We start from the raw sequence: 16,177 nt of genomic DNA, 5'->3' as shown, positions 1-16,177 counted from the left end.
CTAGACAGTTATTGTATCAGAAGATGACGTAGACGCTAATGTGATCATGTGATCGAACACGGATATCCGTACACTGTAATTAATCTACTGCCTCGCTGTGAGGGCAAGAGCTGTGAACATCTTTATGTGTCGTTATTACATGGAAATTATAGTGTAAGTGATTGTTTCTGAACTTAAGCAAGAAGTACGTAACATGTTTAAGAAAAACCCATATACGCCGCTTCTGGTGTTGGAAAGTTATGATATATTTTTCCGGGAAAAAATCCTGTGAGTAATTTGTGCTTGTGAACTATGTGGTTGAGTTAGAAAATGGTGAATAATTACCTTGCCTATTGAATGGGTGAGGTGGTAGTGATCACATGTCTTGCTCCTTCACTCGTTGATGTACCCGCATGACATTCACCTACCAGTCAGTGAGTGATGATTTATGATTTAGTGACTGGTGAACGAAAAGTAATACAGTGAACAGTAAAGAAAAAGCTGGAAATAATGTTACGTTCAGTGTTAAGCGAAGGATACAGTGTTTCACTATGGCTAACGTATTGACTGATAAACGACATAAACAGTTTGTGGCAATGACTGATAAGCGACATTAACATTTTGTAATAGTGAGTGATAAATAACGAAGTGGATATAGTGCTTCAAATAGTGATTAGTAATATGGAAATGCTACAGTGAACAATATGGCGTTGAGCTATGATAAAAGGCATAAACGAAAAATATGCCTAAAAAAAAAAAAAAATATATATATATGTATATATATATATATATATATATATATATATATATATATATATATATATATATATATATATTTTGTTTTTCCCCAAAGAAGGAACATAGAAGGGGGCCAGATGAGGATATTCCCTCAAAGGCCCAGTCCTCTGTTCTTAACGCTACCTCGCTAACGCGGGAAATGGCGAATAGTATGAAAGATATATATATATATATATATATATATATATATATATATATATATATATATATATATATATAAAGTGCTTGAAAATAGAGTGAAAGTTTGGAAAATTAAAGAAAAAGTGATTAATATCCTTTGAAGGTCTCGTCTTTCGTGACTGATGACTTTCACAGCTCTGTCCCTGCCTGCCGTAGAAAGGTAAGATAATCACTTTTTTCAGCAATCTTGTTTCAACTAATTATGGGCACTTATCAAAAACCTTTCGGCAATTGTTTCACGCATTGAAAGGCTATCATTCAGTATTTTTTTTTTTTTGCTAGATTGTGCAATCAAATTGTCAGTTATTTGTTGAATGCTGTTTTGTGGTTACGTACAAATAATTATTTGGTATATATTGAAGGCCGTTTGGCGGTCATTTCATTTGCTGTAGATTATGTATCGAACAATGGTTTTTGATATGTTCCAAATCAACTTTGATATACTGAGTTGAAAGCTATTTGACGTCTATTCATTGATAGTAGATTATATATTGATGCTGTTTTTTGATGTTTCACTTCATTTCGTGGCATAAGGTAAGTTGAACGCTATTTTGTGGTATGTCTCAAATTATTGTGTTATACGGTATGTTGAATGCTGTTTGGTGATTAGCGAACGCTGTTTTGGGATATACATCATGTAACTGTATGTTATGCGGTCTGGGGATCGCTGTGTGGTGATCAGGTTTCGCTGTTTATATGGTTACATTAGCAAGGATTGGCGATCATGTTTCAAACTGTTAATTGCTGAAGTCTTGTTTAGGTTGATCATGTTTCCGTAATTTGAGATAACACTCAGATGTCCTTTAGTGAACATGATTTGATTAATTATGTCGCCGCTTGGTGATGGAATTACATTGATTATATTCGTCGAACGCTGGCTGGTTATAGGTTATATTCAGAAAGCTGTATGGCGATAATTTGGTATCATCATTATTGTTGGTAATTTCATAGTTTCTGCCCCACAGGTACACGTCTTGATCTAATGAACCTCACGTAACTTAACCTAGGAAATGAGTTTGTAGCGCCCCCTGGCGCCAGGTATGCCTACACCTTCCCTGGTAATTTTACAGAGATCCCGTAACTTCTGTTGGTCGTAAACCGTAAAGATACCTTATTGGTTATATTCCGAACGCTGCTTAGCGATCATATGAGAATATGGGATGTTATGTATGTCCCACTGGCCGATGCGAGGCACACAGTATTTGCATTCAACCATCATTATCGATTACTGTAACAAAATAAGCCGTTGCGAAAGACGCAACTCAAACCGGCATCCAGTGACGTAACCTTGCACTACAGGACCATCAAGTCCGGCTGGGTAGTGTTCAGGTATGCCTCTGCAGCTTTGCAACTCTTACCTGTATTCGTCGTGTAAATCACGTAAAGGATAAAGGATTAATCAAAGCACCGAATATGTGACTCTTTTGCTTCGTAACTTAACCTGGAGATGACGTGTTAAGGTGAAGCATATATCTTTATATCGTAAAAGTGTTACTCTTACTGGAAACTACCGGGTGGATTGTTTGCCACTATTTACAAGTATTAGAAACGTGTTGAAAAATCGTGAGTCAACGCACACACACACACACACACACACACACACACACACACACACACACACACATACATACATACATACATACATACATACATACATACACACACACACACACACACACACACACACACACACAGATAAAAAGGTCGTCAACAACTTAACAGTACTGATCAAGCGAGACTAGTATGCATCTATTGGTTGCTTTTTATGCTTTTCTCTAAACTTGTTTAATTATAAGGTAATTCTACTACCAGTGGGTATTTAGTTTATCGTAGTTTTCCATAAATTTGTTTAATGTTGTTGAGTTGATAAGATCATTTTTTTTTCATTTCAAGGGTCCACCACTCTATGTGGGACGAATTTTCTTCTGTTTTAACGGTTTTGTTTCTAAAAAATCTCGTGATCATTACCTCTTAACTTGTTCCTATTATCTTGAAAGAACGTTTGAGCTGTCGATGTTTTTCAGTTATTGCAAAGTATTATAAGCTTCCATTAATTTACCTCCTCTTTCTCGTCTCCTCTATCTTGGTTAATGTGAGATGCTTCGATCTTCCTTTACGTGACAGCGTCTCTTGATTCTTGAACTATATTAGTGGCTCTTCTCTAGACTATCTCAAAAGCGTCTACATCTTTCCTGAAATATGGAAATCATGCCTGAGCAGCGTACCCCCAAGTGTAGTCTCGAGAACACAACTTTTAGATAGTACTCTAGGCGTCACACCTTCAACTTGCCTCACCATCAGTCAATATCGTTTTCACTTTCCCACTACTTTTCTGAGACCCACATCTGCCAACCGTCACCACCATTTTTCAGTATATCACCCTCACATGACCTCTCCCTCATTCCCATCATTCCATCTCGTCTTTCTCATCTTGCCTCTCACCACCACCACTTCATAGCCTCACTTTTGAACACCGCCTCACATCATCTCACTTTCCCCCACCAACACATCACCTCCCCCCCTCTCATCATTGCCCTGGGTGAGTCTGAGGAATCGAGACATCGAGGAAGTCTTCATCAGGAAGGATCAAGTCAGTCATTTCACACGTCAGTGAACAGTGCAACAGTGCACTTAGTGGCACTATTCACAAACGAACATAGAAATAACAGATCAACAAGCCTCATCCTCTCTCCCATCCAACTCTCCTAACAAAAATATATCTGCATGGGATCCCCTCTTTTGAGAGCATAACTGAGTTTCATGTGAAAAAGGAAGATGTTATATGCCTGATGATTCATGTTACACAGTGCATTATCATATATCATGAGAATCATGTCATAAGACAGAAAACATGAGGATAGGTAATGCCAGAGTTACTAGTCTCTAGCCATCACGTCATGTTAGTTATCATGCCAAACGTTTGATATCATTTCATGCAGCCGGGTAATAATGTCAGGTGAATTAGATCATATACAATGAAATGAAACATAGAGAACCATTTCACCCGTGTTATACAAGTATGTCAAATCGATTAACTCATTGTTAAAATTCTTGAAATATGTGACATTGATAGATATGTGATATAACTAATATCATTGAAATATATCCCAGTATATGCAAATAGGATGAAATGATTATATCAAGATAAGTTACCCAATTCGTTCGTTTTCTGTTAAATCATCATCTCATTTAAGAAAACTTTTATGTTTGAAGAATAACATAGCTAGATGAGTACACCCTATTGAATAATCTGAGAAGGTTGTACAAAATAAGAAGAAAGCTTGGTTTTCTGAGATTAGACGAGCAGGATAAAATCTATTGCTTGGCAATAGGACCAAAATGCATCCGACCACACATATCCACCTAAACACGAAGGAAATACCGGGCTATGAGTTTCTCGAACACATAATTTAAGCTGTGTTGGTGAAACATCAATTGCTTAATATGTCTTACACAGTTCCATCGGTAAGGGAAAATCCTAGGAGGAGCACAACAACCATGGCGAGTGTTACATTCACACGAGGCAGCTTGAATTCACGGCCGCAGCGGCTTCTTGGGAAATCAAGCTGGGCCAACTGTATCACTAATTAGATCTTTGTCATTGTCGTGTATGTTGCGGACTCCTTATCATAACCATGATAATGAAATTTGTTTATTCCTGGATTAAGCTTGATGGCGAGAGAAATGTACTTGCGCAGTGCTTACGCGATCTTGCCTAAAATGCAGGGCAAATGCTCAATGCTCACCGCAGGAAAATCTAGAGTTATCAAGAAAGAGTCTTATGTGTTGTGGGCTGTCGAGTGTTATGCCGGTATTTTTGAGATGGAGCTATTGTATGTTTGTGGACTGAAATTCAGTAGCCCCGCATGTGGGTAAGGCAGAAAGAAAGACAATTATCTGAGCCAAAAGGGTGACAAACGATGGTGTCATATTTCTAACTACCATGTAAGCCGTGACATCGAAGGAAACATCACGTTGTAGCTAGCTGGAAGTAGTTCTGCTCCAGGAACGCTGTCCTATGCAAATGATATAGCCTCCTAGGGGTCCGAGTAAACGATATAGCTCACATGGTAGAGGAAGTCTTTGATGATGACCACAATAATACTCTCGTTATTTGTCAGGTAGGTACCAGTCATGGGAGGTTTTAGATAAATGTCGCCAGATTATTCGTTGTACTAGATGCAAATCTAACAATATCACGAGTTCAGGAGTACTGGCCTGGATCGACAATGGAAACACCTTTTCCCGTAAGGCGTTCAATCTCACTAATCGATTATCATCCTTTGCTTACAGTAGGGAATTCAATTTGTAAACTTGACAGCATTTTCACATGTGACTTTATACGTTTTGAGGAATGAGCTACACCTGAACTATTTGGGTACTTTGCTTTTCACAGACTTCTCAATGAGTCTACATGTGCGTTTTGGTAATAAAGAAATGATGTAGCTTGGCTGGAGTAGGCTTGTAATGAACACGACTCGATAATAAAGGAAAATCTTTTAACATAAGTGGGTAGAATCCCTTTCCAGTATCTCTGGGTCTGGACTCTACCTAAACTCGCTTGATATTACTCCAGTACCATTCACTGAAAAACCTATTCGAGACATGAATATATTAAAGAACATATTAGACTTAGCTACATATGAGGACCTTGTTTATGCTGCAGTAATAGCAGAAAAATAGGCATGATTCATTACCTGCATGTTACATTTAAGGTAACTTTCAAGGCCTTGTGAATGCGTAAAGATTTACTCGATTTCAGAAGTGGAAATTCCAATGATCTTTGCACTAGTGGCCTTGGACAGGAAAAGCTAGGATGACAACATCATTCTGTGAAAACGATATGAATGAAGCTTAGAAATGCTACATTAAGACAGACATACAGAGCTGTAGAGAGACCATTCGTGCCAATGAGTACAGATGGTCATTTTCCAAATCTAAGCCAAAATGATGGACCAGTGACAAGAAAACTGCTTATCACCTAAGAAAATAGCACATTAAAGACTCAGAGGGAACAGTTACCACCATGAATGAGAAAGTTATTCAGATTTGCGTATGAAACAGAATATAACTTAAAGTAAACGTCTATGTAAAGCGTGTTATAACTGGAAATACGTATCAATGGAAATATATAACAATGTACAGTTCCTGTCCCCTTGCTATCAATGGGTACAAGGCTCATATAAAAGTTTAGTGTTGGAAGAACCAAGTAGTAATTCATCCCGTAGTTTCAATGGAAAGTTCGAAATTATTTTTAAAGCCGTTTACGAAGTGATTGTTGATGATGGTGCTTCCTACTCGACGAAAGTCCTATAATCTAATGTCTGTCAAGGTGCTTAATGAATAAATACGCTGAACTCATCTTATTCTTTATTGTTAAGTCTGACTTGTTGTTTGAACATATTTCAACTAATCAGGAAAATATCTAAATAAAATATGAATGGAATATTCCTATTGGAAAGCCAGGTGGACGCGCTTGCTCTTAGCTTCACAACAGGAGAATAATGTTATACAGTCGTCATATTCGGTGAGATCCTAGTCAATATCCTGGATGGATTTATCATAACAGAAGCCAGAGAAACGATGTTTGGTTTGGATCGCAGGAGGTAGCCTATCCAGTGCTGCTGGCTGGATACTGTCAATCTGGATCCAGGATCTGCCCATGGATGCTGGAGGTGAGCAGTTCTACACTGGATGGTTTTCTGCTTTGCTCAATTTGAGCATGCGTGTAGTAGCAGCACCGTCCTGCTTTGGGTGGCTGGCTGCCAGGCTGGACACTCCAACAGGGTTCTAATTGTGGGTGTAAAAGGTAGACCATATGTGTTTTCGGCCATAAAACTCTTATACTAGCTATAGCTGGAGAGGGTTCGCCATCCTCTACTATCTAGCCAGGTGGACAACTCCCAAGTTGCTCTTAGCTTAGTTTAAAGATACCGGTCACTTGGGCGACTGACTAACTGAATTTAAACTCTTACGTCACTCTGAGCTCGGCTGCAGGAGCTAAGCCACCTAATGCTAGCTAGCTGGATACCTGCGTCGCTCTGAGCTCGACTGGAGGAAGTAGGTTACCGTGCGATAGCTGGCTGGACATCCACGTCGCTCTAAGCTCGACTGTAAGAGAAAGGCCATCATGAGTTGGCAGGCTGGATTCTCTCACGTCGCTCCGAGCTCGGTTGCAGGAGGAAGGCCACCAGATATTCATTGGTCAAACATATCAACGGTGCTTTTCTTCCTGGCTGCAGGAGGCAAGCCACCCAGAGCTGGCTGGTGAATACTTCCATATTGCTCTCAGTTTGACTGAAGGAGCTAGGCCACCCTGCGAAGACTGGCTGGCTGAAGACTTTACGTCGTTCTGGGCTTGGCTACAAGAGGTATCTTGCCTTGCTGGGCTGCTTCCACTTGGCCTTACAGCGCGACATAATCTTGATAAATGTACGTGTAATCACATATGATATTGTCCAACTCCATTGTAGAATAGTGATTCAGGGTTAAGATAATTAGCTTTTCTATTAAGTTTTCCTAAATGTTGTGATTAAACTTGCCAGGAAGTGCACAGCAGTGACCACACATTGGCAACAAAGTTCCCTGCCATGTCTCTAATACTGTTCACTTAACACAGTTTGTTTCTGCAGGATCATAGTCATGAAATGTCATCCCTGGGACAAACAGTTTATATACCATTACAGGATTTAAGTGTGATTTGGATCACTGTGGTGTAACTTACCTTCACCATTCAATCGTAGTTAGCGGAACAAAAGAGGATAATGCACATCATAACTTGATCTGAACCTGTGTACAACCCGAAAAGCGACTCTGTTACCGTAATGGAATGGTCAGTAATGACAATGTATTGCCACTGCACTAGCTGCTGTAGACATAATTCCCACTTTGACATACGTCGTGACAAGCAAGTCCTAAACACATTTTACAGGACATTTCAGACATCATTGATTCGTCGATTGTTTTCGCAAATACTGACAGTGTCTGAGTGTTCTTGACAAAGGTTCATCATGAGAGCTTGTGTCAAAAAGAGAAGTGAAATTGTAGCCGTACAGTCAGTTATACAAGAATAGAGTTTACTGTGAAAATCCATAGAATATATAGATGTGCATCGATGCCAAAGAGAGCTTGACGGAAACTTAGTGTGTATAATGATAATTGATTTTCACCATAAACTTATAGAAGTGAGTTTCTGTACTTCGTTGTAACACAAATCTTTGTTTATATTGCTTAGAAAATAAACCTGATTTCTAATCATGGACCACCTGCATAAGTGGGATTGCATATGATTTTTAGACCATCTTCAGTATCTGATGATGTGAAATACTACTTCGGTTGGTGGCTGTGGCTTGAAGTCGACGGCCCTTCAATGACTGTGGTAGTTTGATAACCCTCAAGCTTAAACAAGGAAACAACTATCTTTGAAGAATCTTGTGATCAGAGAACTACTGTGCCTCAGGATGGAAAATCAAGCATTTGTCTTAGCCCAGCAAAATTGGACATGATAAACAAACAAACGCGCGCAGTATAAACTCCATCATTTGGCCAAGATCACGATCATTTATCTAAAACTTGAAAAGACGTCCTGCCACAAGTACATAGAAGCACATTTTGATAGTTATTGTTACTTAGTTTACCGATCATCTACTGGTGGACGATATTCATATTGGTAGGAGTGAAGTAAAATGACAAAATTCTTTGATTTCGAAAATGAACATTGAGAGGGCCATTACTTTTACGACCAGGTGTACTTTATGTACAGTCGCCGACATAAGTCTGTTCCTATTCATCGTCTCAGTATTAAAGATACATTTAGAACAGTCGGCAAGCGTAGTGGCCTGGCAAATCTGGCCGTCGTTCAGCCTTGTTACAAACAGTGTTGATTTAAACGTTATCTGATTCAGAGGAAAATATAAGAATGCTTCGAGCGAAGGGTTCGAAGCATGTTTCAGGAGATGGAACTTGGTCGAGTCACAGAGGTTTCCAAAACTGGGGTCATGACCTCATTTTGGGGTCGCCAAACATCTTTCTTGGGGGTCATGAAGCCGTCAAGACTTTGCCAAGGTCATCAAAACATATCTGTTCTAATACCAAAGTCGGCGGCTCTCTCTCGTCATTAATCAGCTTCAGATCTTTTGTTCTGTTTGCTGTATTCAGTTACTCTAGTTTCCTTAGTTGCTGTAGTTATCTGGATTTGATTGAATACTTAATCGTAATTAAGTTGATTTATTATTGGACGGAGTTACAGTTACCTTGGGAAGATTGCAATGGGTCGTCACAGAAGAATTATTTGAGAACCTTTGGTTTAGATGATTTCCAGAGACTGTGAGGTTGCTGTTCAACAGAAATTCCAGTCACTCCAAGTCTCATGTTTCCAGATGGGAGTCTGTTGTTGGATATCACTGTGTTGGCAGAGGAACAGTCTTTTGTCGTTGATCGTATCATCTTGGCAAATGACACTACTAGTAGGATGTAATGGACAGTAGGTGATTTTACAGACAGCAGGCCTTGTAAGCGTTTGACTTTTGTTTTCTGGCCTACAGAAAGAGACGTGCCACAAAGCCACCTCTCAAAATCATTTATGAAGGACAGTGATCAAGGTGACTCTGTAAGCACTGGACTGTACAGCAAATCTCGGGCGTTGTCGTAGGTCATTTCAGAGTTCCTTCCTTGACTCACATACGAAAAAAAGAAAAAAGAAAATGACATGCGACAATTGTTAATACGAATTCTCTTCCAGGGGAAGGAATACTATTGACACCATCGTAAAAAAAACATATGAAACTAGACATTTGTCATATCTGTCATTAAAAAAAATTTTCTACTTGGAGGTAGATCAGTCATCCTATTTTCTACGTTTAATCATTGATAAACATCTTTTCAGTACATTATATTGTTTTCTTGGTATTGTCTTTTTTCAGTTTGTCAAGGACTTGTACCTTTCGCAAACAATGCAGACATTTATATGGAGCTATCATGAAAACTACCCAAAGAGTCTGAAATCGTCTTGGTACAAAAATATCGCATGGGCAAATATAAATGAATCTAGAAAATCATTTCAGAGAACAGTATAAAAATAGACACCATTTCGTAAGTGTTCGCCTAACCCGTTCCAGTCACACAAGTAGAGCTTATCGAGGCGATGTGTATTCTAGGGGTCAAGTGACCCTTCCACGGTGAAGTGTGTTGTGGACACAGACGAGTCTCTAAGTCGAGATGTGTTGCGGTGGCACCCGGGTCCCTTAGGCGAGGTATTATGCAAGAATAACCAGGTTTCCCAGGGAGAGAAGTCGCTGAGACAGCCAAACCTCTCTTGGTGAGGTGAGTGTTATGGATATGTGGGGACCTCCTGGGCACCAGAGGCGAAGTGAGTTGCCGGTGCAGTTGGGATCTTGAAGTTTCCTCCGTGTTGAGAGGACAATCGAAGTCCACAAGAACAACTGGGCAGCCGGTTGCAGAAGAGGACAGCCAGGTGGATCAGCAGATGCGGCACGAGACTGTGATAATCCCAGCCGTCATCATAGTGACTGGCAGGATATCCCTGACTCAGGTATGCCAGCTAGAGTCTTGAATCTTTACCTCTCAGACGTCAGGAACCCTACCAACCAAGAGATGGACCCAGCCAACACATGAATGACTTCACAGTGAGTTCCCGAGTGAGAAATACTCAAGGGATCAACAAGGAATGTTCTTGAACCAGGTACACAAGTGCCTCATTTAGGCGCGTTTGTCTGCGTCAGCGTGGTCGTGGTCTGGTTGTTGTGTTTATTCTTTCGTCTGCTGCCGTGAGTGGCTGCGGGTGTCCCACCCTTCAAGGACGGGCTCCTCTGGAGGGTCTCGTAAGGGTACTCTCCCATTCTGCTTTCCCCACCACCTATCTTAGGACTGGTGGTGGTGGGGCTGAAGCTGGGTGCCGTCTGAATAGGGGATGCGCCTGGAGCCTTAGCCATTAAAGGGACGAGTCTGTCGTAAGCGGATGTCTGCTTCAGGACGCCTTTCAGTGGCTTATCATACGGTTTGTCGGTCTCTTGGATGGCGACAGTTTTGGTTTCAACGTCTTTTTTCACCGACCTCTTGCGCCGTATAGTACCCGTGTTCTCACTCTTCTCATAGACTCTTGTGGTGTCTGGGTTGGAGGCAGTTGATGACTGGTGCCGCAGCGTCGACGCGTGTGTGGCCGCTGGAACAGGAGTGTGTGCAACATTGCACTGTGGCGCAGAGTGGTTGGAATCAGATGCCCCTACAAATGCTGGCGCTGCGGCAGTAGCCAGTGCGGTATGTGCTGCGGCTGTAATTACTGCTGCGGTAGGAGGAGGCGGTTCAGACATAAGATCGTTATCGTAAGTCTGACACTGTCCTATCTGGACTGGTTGCGTTGCCATGGCCCCTAGAGGGAGGACATTTGTTTTGTCGAGCGTGGCAAGTGATCCATAGGGCATTGGAGAATCCTCAAACGAACCGAACATTTTAGCAGCATCTCCAGGCTGCAGGGGTGCCGGGGCTTCTGGGGGAGTGGGGACTCGGCCGTCTTTGTAGATATAGATTGGCTCGTATGATGTGTACGTACCATGTTTGGTCCCGCCACTTTGGGAACTATAGTCTGCTGCGGCCGCAGCTCCTCCGTCCGTGGCAGCACTTTGTAGTCTAGTCTCGTCTTCAGCCCTAAGACGACCGTAATCTTCTTTACTGCCAGGTTGTCTAAATCCTTGTGTCTTGTCTCTCTTATGTGACGGTTTTCTGTTGACTGTGGTGGTAGTAACGGGAACTCGGTGCATTTGAGTTAGGGGCACCGCATCTGCCCCGTCGAGTTAATATTACTTGTTTCTATAAGGTCACACGAGTCTGTCGAAGCATCTCTCTGCGGGTTTTTCTTTTTACGGTACACAAAATGAACTGTGTCCTTCAGGTCTGACGTATCTTGCGAAGAGACAGAAGTTTGCTGAAGTGCAGGAGATGGCTTCATTTGTACTAACACTGCAGCGTGGACCTTTTCAGAGCGATCTGGCAGCAGTTTTGGGTAGTTAAGTTTTTGTTTAGGAGCCTGTATTTGCTGTTGGTTGGGAGGACTTCGATTGTCTCGTCCCTCGGGGTCATCTCGTTCAGCCATAGTCGTCTCTGAAGTTATGCCACACGTACGTTCTGGAGTGGGCAGACTCTGACAGCTCGCATTCTTCTTCTTATGGGTCTTCTCTGACGATTTGCTCTTGATGGAAGACCGAGAAGTCGTGCTTTTAGCAGAGGCACTGGAGGCATTACTCTTGACGGAGGTTTTGGATGAGATGGATGTGTTGCTCTTCGTGATGGCCTTGGGAGGGAAACCTGAGCTCACTGTGTTGAACTTGACGGTGGGGTTGGTGCGGTGTGGAGACTTCGAGAGGCCTCCCGCACGAGGGCGCACGTGAACCTCTGCCGTCCTTCCGATCTCACTGTATATACCGTCCTCACTCCTGTGCCTCTTGTGTCCACTTTTGGTTTTCTTAAGGGAACTCTTGGGAGTCTCATGCCTGGACACTTTGTCATGCGCTGACTGAGAGTGTTTTCTCCGTAGTGTCGACTCTTTCGACTTAGTAGGAGCTCGGAATATGTTGTCAGATTGTGTCTCATTACTCACTTTGTAGTCACTCATACTTCCTTCTTTTTTAAGGGGTTTTCTTTGAGCGCTTGGAGAAGGGGCATCGGACGCTTTTTCCTCAGAGTCCTCAGCCTTACGAGAGCGAAGGTTTCTCCTCAGCGCTCGAGACTGATGTCTGATCTTATCCCGCTGGTAATACACACCGCCCATGGCGCAGCAGTTGACGATGATGATGCAGATCCCCACCAGTATGACGACGCTGATGGGCGTTCCCGCGGCAGCTGGTGGCGAAGGTGTGGGCGTTGCCTCCGTGGAGGGAGGCGCCACTTCCTCGTCTGGTATGACCGGTACTGACTTGATCAAGTTGGGGATCACTTGGTTCCAGAGAGCCAGCTGATGGGCGCGGTAGTGGTGCTTCCTCATCACCTCCAAGTCTGACGATGGAAAGGAACCACAGTAACAAACGTTTATTATAACATAACATGATATCCAAGATTAATAAAATGATCTTATATGTGTGATGATGACTGAATATCGAATAGGATTTAGAGTCCACACAGTCTTAAAATTTCAGTATTTATTTGACCTTTACTTGGAAATCAAAAATCATTTATGATAACTATACGTGCACATACAAGCTAGGAAGGAGAGGGACGCATCATTACTTTACCTATGTGAAGGTACTGCTGAAGGTGCTTCTCATACGGCAGCCAACTTGTCTCTATATTCTCTCTCCACTTGAGGCCGGCGCCGGGCGTCTTGTACCGGTGGTGCAACGTCGGCAGGTTGGGGTTCCTGCCGGTAGACGGACGGGTTTACTCCTCACGTACCAGTATGTTTACCACTCTAGACATTTATCTCTTTAACGGTTCATCCAAATCGTCAGATCCAAGGCTGAGGTTTATTGACCATTTGGAGCTACAGTGTCAAAAAGAGTCCAAAAAATTTTATTCCCCGTGCCCATCTCCGAGGCATTCTGAGTTTTCAACTGCCTTTGCATCACTTCGTAGCTAATGTCTGACGTAGATGGTTCTAAGAATAATTTTATTCCTGAAGGTTATATTCTTGTTTCTATGCGTGTGAACATCTAAATCATGGATTGTCGAGAGTATCTTGATTCTGACTGGCTACCCTGCAACAGTATTTTGATCTGGACTGGCTACCCTGCAACAGTATCTTGACCTAGACTGGCTACCCTGCAACAGTATCTTGACCTGGACTGGCTACCCTGCAACAGTATCTTGACCTAGACTGGCTACCCTGCAACAGTATCTTGACCTGGACTGGCTACCCTGCAACAGTATCTTGACCTAGACTGGCTACACTGCAACAGTATCTTAACCTAGACTGGCTATCCTGCAACAGTATTTTGACCTGGATTGGCTACCCTGCAACAGTGTCTTGACCTAGACTGGCTACTCTGCAACAGTATCTTGACCTAGACTGGCTATCCTGCAACAGTATCTTGACCTAGACTGGCTACCCTGCAGCAGTATCTTGACCTAGACTGGCACACTGCAACAGTATCTTAACCTAGACTGGCTATCCTGCAACAGTATTTTGACCTGGATTGGCTACCCTGCAACAGTGTCTTGACCTAGACTGGCTACTCTGCAACAGTATCTTGACCTAGACTGGCTATCCTGCAACAGTATCTTGACCTAGACTGGCTACACTGCAACAGTATCTTGACTTAGACTGGCTACCCTGCAACAGTGTCTTGTAAAGGTATCTTGATCTAGACTGTGCAACACACGACAGTGTCTGATTCTAGACTGTGCAGTCTAAGACAATATCTGTATTTAGGTGTTTGGATCCTACGAGAGAACTGCGATCTAAAATGTAGACTCTACGACAATATCTTCGTTCAGACTGCAGATCTTACGACAGAATCCTAACGTAGGTAGTGGATTGTATGACAGTATCTTGATCTAGACCACTGATCATACGACAGTACTTTCCAGCACGAGTTACCTATACTTTTTGCCCTCCAGATCCGGCACCATTCATGTATAATTACCACCTGCCAGTGAACAATGCTGTCTATACAACATCTTTTTGGTGGTCATTGATAAACATATGTACATTAGCGGTTAATGACATCATATTACCTGTATAGATAAAACTCTATGATGTATGTATGCACAGAGAAATCTTGTTTAAGAATATTGTGTTACTAGCGTTTGCTTATGATACGTACAGAATAGCTGTGGAAGTGGGCACGTGTGTAGGAGTTAGTTCGTTTAGTGTTAAGACAAACGTATCAAGATGTGCTATGATCAGGCATAATTCTTTATCAGTTAGAATTTCTAGGTAAGCTTATGTTTATATCAAAGACAACCACCTTCCTTGTTCGTGTATATAACATCATTAGTGTGAAGTGATGCGCCAAATTTTCACTTTGAACTTGATACAATGGTGGAAATATGCACAAAACTTTTGTAGTTTCTTATATAGGAAAAGAGGAATTATGTAAAATCATAAGGAAAAATAATGCAAACAAAAAGTGGTAAAAAGTAAGTCACAGAATAGACACAAGCCCTTACCCTGTCTTGGCGAAATTGGTCCAAAGAGTCATGACCAACTCTGAGAGGTAGACCTCCTCCCGGCTGTAGTTAAGGCCGAAGTGGCTGAGTCCCCCGACGAGGGGCGCCCCGAACACGTATGGCAACTCTTCTCCGTGCACGGTGCCCTGCCACTGTCCAGGAAAAAGAAATATTCTTATTTCGGTTGATTCTTACCTTAACATGACCCGTTTTCTTTTACATTTTAAGGGTCCTGACTCCATTGCTTTGACTACCTCCTCAACGGCTCCTACATATGCAGCTATCGTCGCTATTTCTGTTGCTTCTGTTACTGTGCCCGTTTGTTTCTGCTTTACTAAGAACACATCGACATATGAAGATAATAGGTATTCCTCTATATTACACATGAATAAGATGGTAGATCCGTCAATTCAAAAGGTTATGACGGTACATACTGATCATGATGAAGGCCCCAGAGCGTTATGGTAAGATCACTATTGACGGAGCGGGTGGAGAGATATCAATACACACAGTGAAACAACATGGAATCTGATAGACCGCACACCGTGGATAGGCGTGGATATGAGGACACCTGAATAACTTGCTGATAACAGAGAATCTGTTCTGATTTGTCGGCAGATATCCCAATTTTAATGAATTCACCTTCTTACCTATGATTATGTACCTCCTGAATCCTATCCTTTTGGTGAATTTTTATTCATATCCATCGGCTGTATTTCTCAGAGACCTGAGTACCCCTCTCATCTCATAACCCCCTTCATGACCCGTGGATGAACTTCAGTTTAACTCTTCCTCTAGCTATGTTAACTTCTGGTGTTGCTTCTTTTTTGTTAGTTTCCCCAAAACATATCCAAACATTTGTTGTCTCGCGGGTTTCCCTTGCATCACTTCCTGTGTCTTCCTTGTGGATCTTGTCATGACTGACTATTGATTCATTCTCTTATTTGGGTCCACACCAAACGTTAGTGCAGCTTGAAACAAGAACTTGAATACAGTATTTAGCATCGCTGGTGTTTGTTGGCAGACTGTAGTAGACAGGAAGTCTACTACATCTGCCTTGTTTAAGACCTCTATTACTTTTTTCCTCTTCTGACCCAGGCAG

The 16,177-nt window shown here is 42.1% G+C and overlaps 2 protein-coding genes across 2 annotated transcripts in view; both read right to left on the bottom strand.

Moving 5' to 3' along the window:
- Positions 1-10,670: 10,670 nt before the first annotated feature.
- LOC139753919 (uncharacterized) lies at positions 10,671-11,732 on the bottom strand. The gene has a single exon (XM_071670876.1). It carries the CDS (start codon positions 11,730-11,732, stop codon positions 10,671-10,673), a length of 1,062 nt encoding a protein of 353 aa, XP_071526977.1.
- LOC139754259 (neuroligin-4, X-linked-like) overlaps positions 11,721-16,177 on the bottom strand; it is a 247,558-nt gene continuing 243,101 nt past the window's right edge. Inside the window, exons 8-10 of the mRNA XM_071671611.1 lie at positions 15,076-15,227; positions 13,200-13,324; positions 11,721-12,963 (exon numbers count right to left, since the gene is read on the bottom strand). Coding sequence (XP_071527712.1) covers positions 11,738-12,963; positions 13,200-13,324; positions 15,076-15,227 — 1,503 coding nt within the window. The 3' untranslated portion in view covers positions 11,721-11,737. The remainder of the gene's footprint in view (positions 12,964-13,199; positions 13,325-15,075; positions 15,228-16,177) is intronic.

This window comes from Panulirus ornatus, chromosome 16, assembly GCF_036320965.1.
Source record: "Panulirus ornatus isolate Po-2019 chromosome 16, ASM3632096v1, whole genome shotgun sequence".
Classification (NCBI taxonomy): Eukaryota; Metazoa; Arthropoda; class Malacostraca; order Decapoda; family Palinuridae; genus Panulirus; species Panulirus ornatus.
Note: the sequence above shows the minus strand (reverse complement) of the source record. Positions and strands in the feature narration are given on the sequence as shown.